Source organism: Equus asinus, chromosome 5 (assembly GCF_041296235.1).
Source record: "Equus asinus isolate D_3611 breed Donkey chromosome 5, EquAss-T2T_v2, whole genome shotgun sequence".
NCBI lineage: Eukaryota > Metazoa > Chordata > Mammalia > Perissodactyla > Equidae > Equus > Equus asinus.
The window spans coordinates 70,857,701-70,874,821 of NC_091794.1; the positions used below are offsets into that span (position 1 = coordinate 70,857,701).

The 17,121-nt window shown below is 58.7% G+C and overlaps 1 protein-coding gene across 3 annotated transcripts in view; it reads left to right on the forward strand.

Moving 5' to 3' along the window:
- GLIS1 (GLIS family zinc finger 1) overlaps window positions 1-17,121 on the forward strand; it is a 214,143-nt gene that overhangs the window by 182,386 nt on the left and 14,636 nt on the right. For 2 of the 3 annotated variants that reach the window (XM_044770835.2, XM_070509887.1), the window contains 2 exons: window positions 9,800-9,961; window positions 14,766-14,876. In XM_044770835.2, coding sequence (XP_044626770.1) covers window positions 9,800-9,961; window positions 14,766-14,876 — 273 coding nt within the window. The remainder of the gene's footprint in view (window positions 1-9,799; window positions 9,962-14,765; window positions 14,877-17,121) is intronic. The other variant, XM_044770836.2, reaches the window with a different exon arrangement.

The window sequence follows — 17,121 nt, forward strand, 5'->3', positions numbered from 1 at the left end:
GCGAATAGAGGGGCCTTTTGAGCAGAGGACACAGCAGGGGCAAAGGCCTGGGGCTGGAGCGTGGGAAGGGGAGTGGGCGCTGGGCTAGAGGTCAGCGGGCGCAAGCAGCGTTCTTGGCCTTGTCTGGGGGCTCTTGGGCCATGAGTGCCCTCCTCAAAGCCATGCCAGGCCAGCTGCCGTGGGGAAGTAAGGAGGGCCCTGCAGCCTTGACGACATTTCCGGGCACTGCCTGGAGCTGTGGAGAGAGCATGTGGGTGTGACTGTCCAGGGGTCTGGCTGTGTCGGGTGTCAGGCGTTGGTGTGAGGGCGTGCCTTGTCCACTGGCCTTTTGGAAGCCTTTTCTGGATGTTGTCTCTCGGTGAGTGTCTCCTCCCTGTGCACACACAAGCCACTGTGAGGCCGTCCTGTGCTGAGGTGGGCCAGTTTCTGCATGTGCTATGCTGTGTGTGGGCTGTGTGTCCATGTGTCTGGGTGCAGGGAATTCGTATGTTTGTGCCTGTGGTGGGGTGAGGGGCTTGGGGGTCCTTGGGTATACATGTGAGTGTGTATGTGCTGGCCTGTGTGTCTGTGACATAAGTCATGTGTGTGTGTGTGTGAATCAGTGCTGTGTGTTGGTGTCCTGGGCTCTGTGTCTCTGGCTGGCTGGTTGGGAGGGGAGGTGTCAGAGTGTGTGTGTGTCCGCATTTCCAGGTCTAGGGCTGTGGCTGTGGCTGGGTGTGTGTGTGTCAGCCGTTCCGTGCAGTCTGCTTTCTGTGGGGCCCTGGGCCCTAGCCTAGCCTCTCTCCACACCTCAAATGAGGTTCGACCACAGCTCAGCACAGAGCTCCCCTGAATCCCACCTGTCTACTTGGTGAGCAGACTCAGCCCCCTCTTGCACCTCCCACTCTGGGGGCCTCCCACACCCCTGCAAGGGTGGCCTAGCCTCTCCACCCTCGCTAGATGGGAACAGGAACCCATTTCTTGCCCAGATGGGACTTTCTGCTGAAGAGGGACCCGGCCCAGAGCCTTCAATGCAGTCCTGGTGAGGAAAGGATGAGGGGTCTGCTGCCCCCACCCCACCAGCCTTGGAAACCTCCTCCCAAGGGCAGGCACAACTTGACTGGCTCTGGGAGGGAGGCCAGTGGCCCCTTGGCCCAGTCTCCCTTTGTCCTCTGTGTACCTCCTCCTCCCTGGGCCTGCCAGCCTCTCTCGATGGTTGTGAAGGCCTGGAGAGCTGAGCAGATGCAAAGAGACCCCCACTGGCCCCAGATCTCAGGGTGTCCCTCAGTCATGGCTGCCTAGGACAAGAGTGAGGCCCAGGCACAGAGGGGCCCTGAAGGCCAGCCCAGGCTCCCTCCCTTATGAGCCCTGGGACTCTGACACCTAAACTCCCTGGCCCTTGGTTTCCGCTTCTGTAACAGTGGAGGTTGCTGTACCAGCCTAATGGGACAAAGGAGGTGGTGTTTAGGAAGAGTTTTGCCCAGTCCCCAGTGCGCAGTAAATGGGGTTGCCGCTGTCATGGTCATAGTCCCCTCCTGCACATACCTGCTGTTCATTCATTTGCTCAGACGGGACCATGTGCCCAAGCCAGGCCAGACCCTTGCAGGCCTCACCGAGCAGAGTCTATCCGGTGCCCTCCGGCCTCACCTCCCAGGAGTCTCTCCACACCTGTCCCTCCGCTTCTCACTTCAACCACCCGCCAAGGACCAGCAAAGCATGGGGCCCTGGGAAGACTCTCATGGAGCCCGTGGGGGCTCACTCGACAGTGACTGTGGGGCCAAAGTCCCCCTGCCGGGGGGGGTGGTGTGAGCAGTGGACCTCAGCTCCTGGCTGGCTGGCCTTTCAAGCGAGCCAAACACAGAATCATTTGACATCTTAGAGAAGGATCTGGCACCGCACCGTTCTCCCATCCAGATCATTGTTGTAAAGTAAGTTAAAGTTTGTACAAAAATGAAAAGTTGATGCCCGAACGGCCTGCCAGACTGTTGTAACCCAATATATTTTACCCTTAAACCAGAAATGTGTTTGTTTAGAAGCAAGTCACTGGCAATGCCAAAACTGGAGGCGTTTGCTCCCCCGCCGCAGCCTGTGCCCTGTTCCCCCAAACCCCCTCCCTGCCCTTTGTGTCCAGATCCTTAGCCAGAGCGTGAGAAACCGGCCCTCTCTCTTCTTCGGGCCATGTCAGCCACAGGGAAGAAACTTGACATTCGTTAGGTACCCACTGTGTGCCCAGTTCCTAGGCTGGGCATGTCCTTTTATTTTCTTCTAACAGCCATTTGCGGTGGCGTCACTTTAGAGAGAAGAAAAATGAGGACAGAGATGGGATGTGACTTGCCCAGGTTTGTGGCTGTCGGTGGTGAAGCCCCTGCAGAAACCTCTGTCTGTGTGACTTAGTGGCCTTCAGCTTGCTGCCCCATGTCCACAGGGCCCTTGACCCTTCCCCAGAGGCCAGAGGGCGAGCACAGGCCTGCCCACGCCAGCGGGCACTGTGCTGGGGCTTCCATGCACGATCTCACTGAGCCCTTCTACAGATGAGGGAGAGGCCCTGAGAGGGCAGCATGCCAAGTAGGGTGAGCCAAACCCTGCAGATTTGGACGTTTGACCAGTGCCCTCCCCTCCCCTGGCCAGAGATTGGAGGATCCACGGGCTTGACCTGGAGGGGCAGAAGGTGCCCCCTCCCCAGCTCCCGGGATGGCTCCCTCTGTCTTTCATCTCCTGCCCTGGGTCCTGCGAGCTGCACGCAGCGGTAATGGATTGCAGTGGACTTTTTTCAATTAGATTCTGATTTTCCCCTGCCTGTTACTATAAAACTCCAGATGGTCTAGGGCTTCACGGTTCCCGGGGTATTTTCCCCATTATTTTAATCTTCTTTTGTAACACGCCCCACATGTGGGAACGGGGCCTTTCAAGCCTCTGCGCTCTGGGCATCAGCCGGGGCTCTTTCTTCTCCACTGTGCCGCCTCGTGTTTCCTTTTCGTGTGGTGGCATCTCCTCTCTCTGAGGGGCCAGGAGGGAGAAGGGTGTTGGCTCTGCATGCACGCCTGGGCCTGGCCTTCGCCTGGGATGGAACCCAGGATGGGGGCCCAGTGGGACATCACTGTGATAGCTGCTGAGCGCCAGCCTGGTGTTGGTGCTTTATGTAGGGGTCCCAGAGGCAGTGGCCATATAGGGATTCACACATCAATCAGCCAGACCTGAGTCAGATCCCAGCTCTGCCACTTACGGGCTGTGTGACCTGGAGCCAATGGTGTCACCTCTCTGAGCCTCAGTTTCCCTAGCTGCAGAACGGGGCTAGGAAGGATCCTCACCAGCAGAGCACGTTGTCGTGATTAAATGAAACACCACGTGAAGCACACACAGCACCCAGCCCATGGGAGGCACCTGAGAGGGTGTCACCCAGTCACTCACATCATTTTGAATTCATCCCAGTTTTGTCTTAAGGTATATTTCAATGTTTATGCATTTTAAGGTAAATAAGAAAAACCTAACACCCATTCTTCCATTTTTCTAGACTGTTCAATGTCCCTTCTGTTACTTCTCCCCTCTACCCACAGTAGCCACCCTCTCTGTTGCCCATGGCGTGTGAGCCTGTTTCTGACCAGATAAATCTGTTGGGTGTTTGGTTATTTGAGCTGATATGTTTCCAATTTACCTGAACAAGAGGCGACCAAGTAATTCTCTAGGTGGACACAGTTGGCGTCAGGGCTCTGGGCCCCAGGATGCTGCATGCACCCTGTGGTTCAGGGAGCAACCCCCACCATGTGCCCTGGTGTGCCAGAGCTGTGCCCCCTGTACAGAGGAGGAATCTGCGCTCTGACAAGTGAAATGAACTTGCCCAAGGTCCTCCATCAGGAAGTGTGGATTCGCACCCAAGCTGCTCTGATACTCAAACAACGGGGTGGGGGTGGGAGGTGGAGGAGGCAGACACCACCAAGCCATCACCAGGGGCCAGATCACCCCAGCCAGAACGTCGGGCGAGGATTTGGACTTGCCGAGGCATTGAGGAGCCGTGCAGGGTTTAAGCAGGAAGGGGCTTGGACGGACCTGCGGGCTTAAGTCTTCATTCTAGATAGCAGGTACCAGGTGGGAATGAATTGGGAGAGGAGGGGCAGGAGGCAAGACGGCGGCAGGTGCAGTCACCTGGGCAAACAGTGCTGGGGGCGGGGTGGACCAGGGCAGGGGAGCAGTAAAGAGGGAAGGGGCTGGCGTAGAAGATGTTTCAGAGGCAGCGTTTCCCTGGCTTGGTGGCTGGCTGGATGCAGGGGCCATGGAGGAAGGAATAGGTTCCTGGCTCAAGCATCCAGGAGGAAGGTGAGAGGTCAGGTGCCAGGGCGTCCAGCCAACAGGCGTGGCACTGGGGTTTCCCAGAGACCAGCCTCGTGTGCCCTGTTGGCTGGGCCACATCCATAGTTGCACAGGGTAGTTTCTGCACAGTCCTTTAGGATAAAAAAATCCCCAAACTCGTATGCTCCAGAGTGAATCACCATCCTGCAGGTTTGAACGAAGGAGCCCCGAGACTTCCCATGTCTGCTTCCACCTTCACTTCCCCTGCTCCCCTTCATTCTGGCTCAGCAGATCCCTCACTGTCTCTAGAACCCACCCCACCCCACCTGCCTGTGTCCTCCACCCTGCCCGTCTAAACCCTGCCTACGCATCAAGGCCCAGCTCCTCCCAGAAGGCTCTAGCGGCGCCTGGCCTCCCCCGCTGGAAGTCCCTGAGACCAGACCCTTCTTAGAGCTGACTGCATTCTCTTTTTTTGGGTGTTATGGGTCTTTTGTGGTCTTTGTTGCCCTAGAATCCTAGCTCCCAGTGCGCTGCCAAGCACATGGGGCGGCTGAGCAAGGCAAGGGTGTGAGTCAATGTGCAAGAGGTGAGAGGATGACCGAAGCCAAGCAGTGAGCGGCTGGAAGGATGGGCGGATGCATGATGAGTGATGGGTGCGGTGAGCAGTGATGAGGGTGTGTCATAAGATTGGGGGTGGATGGATGGGGGTGCACGAGTGACTCAGGTGTGGGGTCTGTCTGACATTGCTGCCTTGTGTTGAAGATTGACGGGTCACTTCTTTCCAGATGAGACGGCGGTTCTGACTGTGGCTTAGCTCAGCCTCTGTGCCCTCTGGTGTAGGGGGAGCAATTCCCCCTCCTTGCCCCTTGCAATGGGGGGGTGTCCCAGGAGTTCTGCTCTTCAGGGTCATACACCTGGACATGATAGAAAGGAGGAAGGGGCCAGGCCAGGGCAACATTTGCCCTAGAATGTCAGGGGACTGGGGTGTTGGGGGAGGAATGTCAGGAAGGCCCCGCCCCAGTGCATGCCCCCTGGGTGCAGACCCCGGGGAAAGCATCATGACACCCTTGGGTCACCGCAGCATTGCCTCAGGGCCCATCCTCCACCTCCCTCAGCCCAAAGCCAGTGCTGTGCCTGTCGGTGCCATTTCTGCTCCAGCCAGACCCACATTGCCATTCTGGCAGCATCTGTACCCCCACAACACAACAGTGATGGGGCACTTCTCTTTGCTGCCCCACCCCCACCCCACAGCTAGTCCCATCCCAAAAGGCTGCCTCACTCTCGTGGGAGGCTGCTCCTGGCACCCAAAGGGCACCCCACAGCTTGGCATGAAAGAGGTTTGGGCCAGACCAGTGGCCAAGCCTGTCAAGCAGGTTGCCCTATTTCCTTCTGGGGCCAGTGAAAACTGACCCCCTCTGGTGTCCTCTCTGAGGGCAAGACGGCAACAGTGCCCATCACTGTAAAAGTGGTAACATTTGTAGAGCGTGTCCCATGTGCCATGCCAATACGCACATCGCCCCACTCACACAACAACTCTGTGAGCTGCTTACTATCATCTTCATTTTATAGAGAAAGAAACTGCGGCACAGAGAGGGTTCTGACTCGCTGAGAGCACAGGGCTGTCTGCTTTCCGAGTCTCGACCCCTCGCCACAGGCTCTGCCACACCAGACAGTAGAGGGCCTCGAATGCCAGGCTAAGGGACCTGACCAAACGTCAGGAGGCACGCTGAGCCCTGGAGGGTCCTGAGCAGGGGTGACCTGGTCAGATTCGCACTTTAGAACTAGGCTCATAAAGCATTAAAGCTGGAGGGGCCTTGGGGGCCATCTAGTGAAGCTGCCAGCTGTAAGGCAACAAGGGCTCACGGGAAACTCAGACGTGCATGCCCAGCTTCAGGATTCCAGACCAGGCCCTTCCACCACTGTGTGAGCCCTGCCAGGTCCTGGCTCCTCAGGGTATGGAGAGGGGAGCAGACCTGTGCAGCGTGCCTACTAGTCAAAGTGGAACCAGGACAGGCCTGGGCTAGCTCCCCCTCTCAGGGGCACTGGGCACCTGCCCCTCCAGCATGCTCCCAGTTCCCATCCTGCTCTAGGCCTCGTGCTCAGGCTGACATCTGAGTCCAGGCTTGAGAGCCCAGGGTGTGATGAAGGCTACTCCAGAGACCAGGCTGGAGGAGTGAGGTAAGGGGTAAAGGAGTGAGAAGTGGACAGAGGACGTGGGGGATGTGGGAGCCCAACATGCCCAATAGGACATCACACACACACACGCACAGACACCCCCTTCCAACTCTGCAGAGGGGCAGCAGGCCCGGGAGTTGCCACCCCAGGTGGAATGCCACTTCACTACTACTCTATGACCTTAAATGACAGCTACAATGACAATATTGGGCAGGAACCTGGTGCCAAGATAAGCACTTACTGTGCAGTATTTCTTTTAAGCCTCACAACCACCCTCCATGGTTGGTAGGACTCACTCAGTTTTACAGATGAGGAAACTGAGGCTCAAAGAGTTGATCACTCAGTAAGTGGTTGTCCCACACCAGAGTCTGTGTCGTAGCCACTGAGCTGCTTCCCCTGAGCCTCAGCTTGGCAGCAGGGGAGGAGTATTTGCCCCGAGGGCTGTGGACGGGGTACAAGACCACTCTAGTGACAGCAGCAGGTTCAGCAGATGAGCGCACGTGGGTGCCGAAGCCACGAGCCTTCCCATCCTCCTCTCTCTGCTGCTGGTAGCCCACCTGTGAGGTGGATGAATGGGAGGACCATGGGGACCTTGGCAGGCAGCTGCAAGCAGAGCCCACACACCTCAAGGCCTTGGCATGTCTGGGATGTGTTCCTGATAGGGGTGTTGCTCTGCCAGGGGTACCTGCAGCATCCTCACCCCAGGCAAGTCCTGGTGGGGCAGCACCACTTCTCTACCTGCTCTTACCTCTGCTTCTACGAGAGGGCCAGCCCCTCCATCAGGGCGCCCTGGCCAGCTGCTCGTTGTACCCCAGCCTGTGACTCAGCTCTGGGAAGTTCAGGGGAGGCAGGGCGGGACAAGTCTGGGCTGGCAGACATAGAATGGACAGAGGGCACACGCACAGGTATCGGGCTGCCCTGGTGAACTCTGGAGGGAAGAGGGTGCACTCACAGGGGTGCATGGCCGGGAACCCCTATTCTCACCCTCATTGGATCACATTTCTAACCCACCCTTTGTGCCATGAATGGGATGCCAGCCCTGCCTCAAGGAACTCCCAAACCCTCAGCCTGGAGGCATGGAGCGAAGGCAGCGGGTGTGTGGGAAAAATTCCTAACCCACTAGCTCAGATGTGCCGGGGAGGGCCCGGGAGGGTGGGAGGGCCGTTCAGAGGAGGCAGTGCTTGAGCACCGTGAGTAGGTGTTGCTTAAGTGAGCAAAGGAGGGAAAGGCGTTCCAGGTCAGGGAACAGGTCAAGCAAAGGCCTGGGGGCATGAAAGTTCCTGACCCATTCCCAGTCCATCCCTCTGCTACAGCATGACACCTGGGGCGTCTGCAGATGGGAGAGGCACAGGGGCTGTGTTGGGAGACCACGAACCCCAAGCTGCAGGTCCTGGACTTTTGAAAAATGTGTGAATTAAATTGTCAGCGAGCTGGAAGGGTGGGTGTCCCGGGAGGGGTACAGCCTGAACAAAGGCTGGGGTGGGAGCAACTGGGCTGGCCCGGCAGGCGTGAGGACCTGTGGGGAGAAGATGATATACAGGCCTCCAGAGTCCAGTGGACTCTCCCGAAGTCAGGAAAATCACGCCACATGTGAGGAGTTATTGCCCCTCGGCCTCAGGTGTCTCCCTCCCAGCACGGGCCAGGGAGGAACAAAGGCACCGGCTGGTCACGAGGGGCAGCCCGCTCTCCAGCTGTGGCCCCTCCACTCGCTTTGGGGTGAACTCGGCTCAAAGCCATCGCAGGAGAGCAAGGGGGATGGCTTGTGCCTGTTTACTCCCCACACAGGATTTCCTTCTGGTTTTGATGCTTGGAAAAGGCGCAACATCTGGAAGTAGGAAGCGGAACAGCCTCTAAAACCCGGCTGTGGGCGGCTTGCCTTGGACCAGCCCCAGCAGAGCACGGCCTGCAGTTGGGGCCAGGCCTTCAGTGGGAGGCCTGGAGGGAGCTCGCCCCAGACCAGTCGCTGTCTCTGGGTCCTTGTCCTCCCGTCTCTCCTGGCCTGGGGATGAAACCAATGGATCGGGAGAAGGCGCAGCCTGCTCTGAGTCTCTTCCTCTTCCCGGGTCCCCTCACCCTGCCCACCTGCCCCGGGGAGGCAGCAGGCACAGCAGAGCCACCTGGGCTTTGGCTCAGACTTGGCCTGTGTCCTGTCTTTGCCTTGTCACAGCCCTGTGATCACCACACAAAACCTCCGAGGTGGGGGCGTTGAGACCACACCCCTCACAGATTGTTTGGTTAAGTACCAGCACCGTGCCTGGACGGAGGGCGCAGGTGCCGTCTGTACTGGTTCCTCTTCCCAGCCGTGATGTGTACCCGCCACCGCGGAATGCCAGCCTAGCTGGACCCGCCAGACAGCGGGGAGAAGCAGGAAGGAGCAGCCAGTCACACTAGGGGACCAGGGCAGGCGCATTTGAGCTGGACTTTGAGGGCTGAGGGGGGATTGGATGGATGGTTAGGAGAGAGGACATTCCTTGCTGAGTGACTTGTGTGAACAAAGCTCAGAATTGCCTGGTGGACCCCTGCTGCTGTGAGGATAGGGTAGGAGTCAAGAGGGATGGGAAGGTGTGGAGTGCGCTGGGCCTTAGGCGAGAGCAGCAGGGTCTCATTTCCACATCAGAGGCTTCCTCAGCATTGCTGGGAGGAGGGAGGAGGGCAAGGATTCAGGGAGAGAGGTGGAGCTGGGTGGAGGCTGCATGACCGGGCGCTGTGTGTGTTGCTCTCTGTCCAGCCCCACCCCTGACCAGGGCATCACACGTCTGTACTGCTCCCATGGCATGCCCACTGCCCAGCACAGGGCCTGCTACGTGCTGGGCATTGGATAGCCAAATGGCCAAATGACAAACCAAAGACACGGAGTTTACAAACATGGTCGTTATTCTGACCACAGCCAGCACTGATGCTCACTCCAGATGGACAAAGCCCCTTGACAGTCTGTGTCCCAGCCCTTGGGGACCTCATATCGGCCCTGCGTGTAGCCACACAGTTTCAAGCTTGTAGGCGAGGAAATAAGGCAGAGGAGGTGGAGGGCACCTGCCATCCTGTCCATCCAGGGTTGTGCTGCAGTCAGAGCTGCACCTCATTTCCAGGTGCCACTGCAGAGGGGATCATTCCAGATCCAGAGATGGCAAGACCTCTTCTTCTCCAGCCCTGGCGACCATTCTAAGTCGGGGGTGTATTTTTTCTGGACCCTCTAGGGCTTCCCAGATAGAGTCTGGGTCCTGGGCTCTTCATGGGGAGCTGAACCAGGGCACCTGGAGGCCTTGAGCAGGACCAGGGGGCAGAGGACGCTGGGGGCCATTTCCAGGCCGGGTTGTGGGCCCTCGGGGGGCTGCACAGCACCCCTTACTAGTCTCTCCCGCAGTTTGAAGGCTGCAGCAAGGCCTTCTCGCGGCTGGAGAACCTCAAGATCCACCTGCGGAGCCACACGGGCGAGAAGCCGTACTTGTGCCAGCACCCTGGCTGTCAGAAGGCCTTCAGCAACTCCAGCGACCGCGCCAAACACCAGCGCACCCACCTCGACACGGTAGGTCCGTGGCAGAGGCCAAGAGGGAAGGGGTGGAGGATGCACGCACGGCCCTACTTGTCTGATGCAGGGCAGGGGCTGGAGTCCATGCCAAACCCTGCCTTTGTCTTGAGCCCTATTCACATTTGGGGCAGGAAGATTGTTTGGAGGGAGAGGAAAGTCCTGTTGGGGGTATCCCTGGCCCCCACCCATTACATAGATAGGAGCAGTTTCTCTTCTCCCAGTTGTAACAACCAAAAATGTCTGTCAGCATTGCCAGATGTCCTGGGGAGGAGGTAGGAAACTCTCCCCAAGCTGAGAACTACTGCTCTGGCCCGTGGGTACCGGCCCGGGCACCAGCATCCTTGCAGACCCCACGGAACGAGTGCACTCACCATCCTGTGTCCTCTCCCCAGGCCTGTCAGCTACCCCCAGAGCAGTCCCCCTGCTCTTCCCACCTCACCGCCTGCAGGGAGACAGGCCAGAGGCTCTCCAGGGTCCCCTGAGCACAGTGGGCGAAGAGTTGAGGTGGGCAGGGCCTAAGACTCCAGGCCCCTGGAATAGTGCCCGGGGCCCCGATGCCTGCATGTTCACCTCCCTTCCCTTGCTTGTGCCAGCGTGATAACATGCGCCTTTATCACAGTGTTGCTCTGAGCATTCTGCCTCGTGCATACGGACGTCAGCAGTTAACCCAGCACTTCCTAAAACATCATCTCCCACCATCTCATACTGACCCTGCCAGTCAGGGGGTCACTAACCCGTTTGAGAGATGAGGGAAGCAGGGCTCCGAGAGGTTCAGTGCCTGCCCAGCTAGAAGGTGGCAGAGCTGACTCAGAGCTGGGCCTCACACCAGTCTCACCAGGCCTGTGTGAGGGCCTGCACCCAGCCTGGGAGGACACCAGCCCCTGTGTGCAGCAGGTGATGGCTCTGCAGCCAGAGTCCACGTCTGGGCCCCCAGCCTGTGTCTCTGCTCTTCGTGCAAACGTTTAGGGAATTCTGCCAATGAGGGGCTGGGAGACCTGAGTGGCCATCCAGCCCAGCCTGTCTAGTACACAGATATACAGAGGAGGGAGCAGAGGCCCGAGACGGTGACTGACCCCTCCAGGGTAAGTTGGAGGCCACGAAACAGCAGAGGCCAGAGCTGGGGGCTCTCTGGTCCAAACTCTTTATTTTATAGTTGTAGAAACTAAGACCCAAAAAAGATGGGGGGGGGGTGTCAGAAATTAGCAGGCAAGACACATTTTGGGTCCAGGCCAGTCCCTGGGCAGAATGTTCTACACATCTCCCCCCAACCCCCCTGCATCACACACACCCTCCCCCAGTGTCATCCTGGAAATAAAGAAACTGAGGCTCAGAGAGATTAAGTCACTGGCTGTCACACAGCTAGTTAGTGGCAGAGCTGGGATGCAAACCTGGGTCTGTCTGCGTCCAAGTCCAGTGCCCTGTGCTGGAAGAACAGGCCTGTCAGCCATCCTGGAGAGGTGGCGCTGAGCAGAGTGGACGAGGTAGGGAAGAAGAACCCTGTCCCCAACCTGAACCCAACCCTCGTCTGTCCCCACCCTCCCCTTTCAGGCCTCACTGCCACAGCCTGCGCTGGGGACATGGAGTGAGGACGCATTCTCACATGCCCCTTCCTCCAGCACCTTCCCACGTGCCCCGTCCTTGGGCCCTTGGCACTGGCCCAGGCCCTGAGAAGCACTGTCGGTTCCCCAGCACCACACTTATAGCTCAGCAGCACCAATGGCCCCAGGCCTCTCTGCACCCCGCCCCCCAGGCCCGGGTGACGGCCTCTAGGGGTCACCTACCCTGACTTACCCACTCCTCCCTCCCCCCTTACTGCATTTCCTGGATCCAGCCCCAAAGCAATAGACTCTGGCCCCCACTTGGTGTGTGAGCGGAGCCGAGGTCTCAGTCAGCTCAGGCCCAGGACGAACCCGCAGGGTCAGCTCAGGTCTCATCTCCCCGAAGGGCCCGGTGCCCTGCTCACACCCACCCCCGTGGAAACACTGCAGGCTTGTACTTTCCCAGCATCCGCTGCTCAGAGGCCCAGCGGGTCAGCCCCATGCTGGCGGGGCCCTGTTTTCCAGTAGGGACCCAGTCATGTCCCAACTCCCCTCTGGCACCAGAGAACATGGATTCTTTCCAAGGGCAGGAAAGTGGCGGAACAGACGAGAGAACCAGCCTGGGCTCTAACCCTGGCCCTCCACTTGGTCCCAGAGGTCCGAGGAACGCCACAGAGCTTCTCTGGGCCTCAGTTTCCTCAAACGCCTACCTCACGAGAGGGGGGGTGGGTTTCGACTGAGGTGACGGATGTATAGACCTGACACATGGTCTGCACAGCAGTTATGAGTCCCTGCTTTTCTCCGTCCTTTGACTTGCTGGCCGAATGCTGACCAAGTCCTGCCCTGTCCCAGGCACCCAGTGTAGTGTTTGAGTCCTGACTGCCACTGACTCCCTGAATAAGCCACTATCCTGCTCTGGCCTCAGTTTCCCCAAGACAAGGGGTGATAACCTCTCCTTGGCCGCTTCTCTGGGCCCTGGAAGGCTGCAGATGGGAGGAGGGACCCTAGCGGAGTGTCAGGGACACACTCTTCCTCACGGTGAGATCGCCCTCATCTGCAGAGTGGGGATGTGTCTTACGGGGTGGGCGCACGGAGGGAGATGGCGGATGGCGAGTGCTTAGTGCCGGCCTGTAGGGAGGGAGCGCTCAGGGGATGAGCAGCTGCTGTGAGCACGGATCTGGAGGCTTCCTGAGCCCCGTCTCCATCCTCACAACATGGCCAGGGGCGTCCTTGTTAACAAGGCTTCGGAGCCTGTGCGATGACTGCAGGCCTGGGGCCGGGCTGCCGCTGGGACAGCCACAGGGTCTCATGAGGGCTCCTGGGGAAGCAGGGCCGGAGGAATGTTCTACGCACATCAGGTCCTGGAAAAACAAACATGGAGATGGGCCTTGTGCCCTCTCTCCAGGCAAGTGTGCCTGCACACGCGGAGCTCAGTTCGTTTGCTTTTTGACAACAGCGTGTGGATTTGTATCAGCATCCCCAAGGGACGGGGCCTGGGGCAGGGCCCATGAGAGAGAGAAAGAGGGTGTGAGAGTGTGTGTGTTTGTACGTGCGCGCATGTGTTGGGGTCAGTGTCAGGCCCATGAGAGGGGGCCGTGTGAGTCTGTGTGTGTGTGCGTGTGTGTCTGTGTCTGTGTGTGTCTGTGTCCCTGGGTGTGTGTGTCTCTGTGTGGTGCGGGGGCAGGTCTGAGCTGGGCATTCCACCCCCGCCCCACCCCTCATCTCAGCAGGCAGCCTCTCACACTCTGTCTCTCTCTTTTTGCTCTCCTCCGTTTCTTTAACCTGGCAACTCTCCGCGGCAGCACCAAGGTACGGTCGTTTCCTTCTGCTTCCCCTCCCCACACGGGCCCTGGGTCCGAGGTCCAGCGGCCTCTCCTCGGTCCAGCAGGGGCAGAGCTGCCTGGAGGTTTGGCGGCCAGTTCCACGTGGGCGTGTCTGACAGCGGCATAGCAGTGCCTGGCTTAATCTGAGAGGTGTCACCTCTTCCAAACACCCTCCCCTCTGTCCCCTGCAGTCGCTGGAGCCAGACGGCCCTGAGAACTTGGAACCACTAGATGTGTTCTCAAGGGAAGCCTGAGGGATTTCAAGGCCAGCAGCAGCTGGAGTCCTCGGGCAGGGTCTCGCTGAAGCCCTGTCAGAGGGCTCAGAGTTTAGTTAGAGCCTGGATCCCTTGTCCTGGGTCAGTCCTTGGGGCCTGAGATGAATCAGAAGGGACCCTCCTCTGGGAAAACTCTCCACCTGGTGGAGGAGGACACTGAACAAGCCCAGCAGTGCAGGGGACAGTGCTGCCAGTGGGGAGCTCGGGAGGTGGAGGTGGGGAGAAGATTCTAGGAGGGCTTGGAGAGGCAGGCGGGGATGCAGGGGCCGGGGCAGGAGGAGGGGGGAGACAAGCAGGACCCAATTCACAAAGGGCCCTCAGTGCCAGGAGATAGGCTGTGTCCGAGGGTGCCAGGGAGCTATGGAGGGGTTGTAGGTGAGAGCATCGCCAGGGCTGTGAGAAAGCTCCCTGGCCGTGAGTGTGAGGGGAGATAGGAGCGCCGAGAACAGGACGGGGCCCGGGCAGGAACCAAGGGGGCAGTGGGTTGGATTTGTTCTGGATGAGCGATGGGGGCCCCGAGGGGAAAGGACACAGAACCTCTGCCTCCCCAGGCCCGTGTCTGAGATTGGTTCCCTTCTGGCCTCTCGCAACTGTCAGGACGAGCACCTGGGTCTCTTGTGGCCCAGAGAGTGGTCTGGGGACTTGGGACCCACTGCAAGGTGTGGCCAGTCACTCGCAACCTGGCATCCTGGCCACGTTTGTGGCCCCCGCACGCCCTGCTGTCACCCTGTCCTCCACCTCCTGTTTTCCAAGGCACCCCCTCACCTTACTCCTCGTCCACTCCTCGCTTCTCTGCAGCTGTGGCTACAGAGGGTGTATGTTTCTCAGAGCCGGTGTCAGAGCTGGAAACATCCTTAGAACTCACTTGGCCTCATTTTGCAGAGGAGAAAAGTGAGATCCACAGAGGGGAGGCGACTCACCTGAGCTCCCAGCATGAGGGTGGAATGGAGACGCGGCCCCTCCTTCACTACAGGCCAGGCACCTTCCCCACACTGGTGGGCAGAGCTGGCTGAGTCAGACCCCTCCTGGCCTGGGGGGACACAGAGGGAGGGACAGGGTGTGAGCCAGCAACCTGCTCCTCATCCAGTCCTCCCCACTGCTGGTCACGCGGTGGGACCTTGGGCGGCCCCTCACTTGCCCCACCTCTGCCCCTCTGATGTTGCAGAAGCCGTATGCCTGTCAGATCCCTGGCTGCTCCAAGCGCTACACGGACCCCAGCTCCCTCCGCAAGCACGTGAAGGCGCATTCGGCCAAAGAGCAGCAGGTGCGTAAGAAGGTAAGCTGGCCATTCCAGGCCCACTCCTGCAGACGCCCTCCTGGCCTCCCACCACCCAGGCAGCTTCAAGCCAGGTACCCACACTCCTTGCTTGCTTCACCCTTCCACACACCGGAGGGTGCTACTGTCCATCATCCACCGTCTGCCTCCCACTGGGCCCCTAAATGTACTTCCTCACCCCAGCCAGTGGGACATTTGTCTGCCCACTCACCACGGCTCATTTAGTGAACTCTTGATGTCAGGCTCTGCGTAGGCACTGAGGATGCAAAAACGGGAAACCATGGTCCCCACCTGCAGTTGGGACCTGGTGGGTGTAAGCCAGACATAATATAATAAAGACTGTGATAGAGGAATGCAAAGAAAGTCAGGGGCACAGAGAAGGGGCCTCAGCCCATCGGGATGGGGACAGGAAGGTCCGTGGCATGAATGACACCAGGGCAGTAGGTACAGTGGTGTGTGCTCTGGAGCCAGCCTGCTGGGCTCACCACTATTGCTCCTGCGGCCTTGGCCAGAAGGAGCACCAGGGTCAGACTTTGGGGGGCAGGATGGATGGACAGAGAATCCAAGGAAGAAGCAGATTTGCAGAAGAAAGCAGTGAATTCTGTTTTGGATGAGGAGTGTGTGAGCCGCTGATGGACCCAGCGCAGCTGGAGGGACAGGATTGCAGCCACATCTCCAGAGGACCACCAGGGAACTTGAGTGCCAGGGAGGCTGTGGGTGTGAAGAGAAACACCAGGGGCCAGTCCGGGGACATCAGCATGACAGAGGAGGACAGACGAAGAAGAGCCCGTTAATTTGTTCAGCGGGGTTATGGAGCACTTGCTGTTTTCTAAGCACTGTTCTGGGAGCTGTGGGTCCAGCCATGAATAAAGCAGAGAAAGGCCTAGAGGCTGGAGCAGTCAGATGCTTTAGTCCATGGGATGCAGGCACACAGAGCTTGGGTGCTGGGAGCAAGCAGGCCTCAGGGAGAAGGACAATGGGGAGGGGACAGTTAGGCTCAGACTTTGGTCTTCACCCTGCAAGCAGCAGGAAAACAGAGAAGGGACGCGGTCAAAGGGTGCACCGTGAGCTCCCTGGTGAAAACGCCGCACCTGTGTTCACCCTGAGACGGGAGGGACGAGCCTGAACCCCGGCTGAGCTGGTGCTTCACAGGCCAGAGCTTATGTAGTCCTCCCTATAACCGTAGGAAGTGGGCACTGTTTTTCCCATTTTAGAGATGTGGAAACTGAGGCTCAGAGAGTTAACAGATCTGTCCAGAGTTGTGCAGCGTGGGAGTGACAGAGCCAGGGTCCCATCCCAGACCTGTCTGTCTTGGAGCCTGAGCTCTTTCCACTGCTCGCAGGTTGAGGGGCCTGAGCAGGGATGGGGAATGGCCCAGGTTCCACGCAAAGGAGGCTTCTGTCCTGAGAGGACTGGTGCCCGAGGACCAGAATGCTGCCCTGGTTTCCCAGGCCCCGTGCTTGGCTCGCACTGAGCCCCAGGGACCTGGGGCCGCAGATCCGCAAACTTCCCAACAATAAGCATCCATTAGGAACCGTCGGGGCTGATGCATCTTTCTGGGGAAAGCAACCCTCGTATTATGACAGCTCCTTGGCAGCCCTGCCGCATTTCAGAGAGAGTCAGAAATGCTTTTCTTCCTTAATCTTCTCTCCTGCTGCTCCTCATCCGATCGACATAGCCATCTGCAAGAAGATGCCTTGGCCCTCTTTTGCCAGAAACTTAATTTACGTGGAAAACAGCTGCTGGGTCAGGGAGCTGAGAGCCGATCTGGAGGCTGGGCATGCCTTCCCCAGGCCTGGGTGCTGGCCTTCTGGCCTGGGAGGGTGGGAAAACCCTCAGGGCTGACTCTCAGCTGCTCTGTGTCATGGGACGAGTTTCTCACCGTCTCTGGGTCTGTTCTGTCCCAGGTAGAATGAGGATTTGCACAGGTCAACTTTCAGGGCTCTGGTAGTCAAGCTTTGGAATTTCCTGGGGAGAAGAGGCTGGTCCCCTCCAGAGGCATTCCCCCTCGTTGCCCAATGTCCCCAAGGCCCCAGCCAGCCCCTCCCTGGCCCCATCTGGAGAGGGGAAGACCTTCTGAGGTATCCAGCTCAAGTCTGTCTTTGGATACAGCCAAGGGTTCTTGGCCAAAGATTTCTTGGGTTACTGTGCTTGTCCCAGCCCCGGCTTGCTCTTAGCCAACGACTTCAAGTCCTTCTCTCCATCCAGTGTGCCCACTGTGGTACAACCATGTGGCACTCGGCCG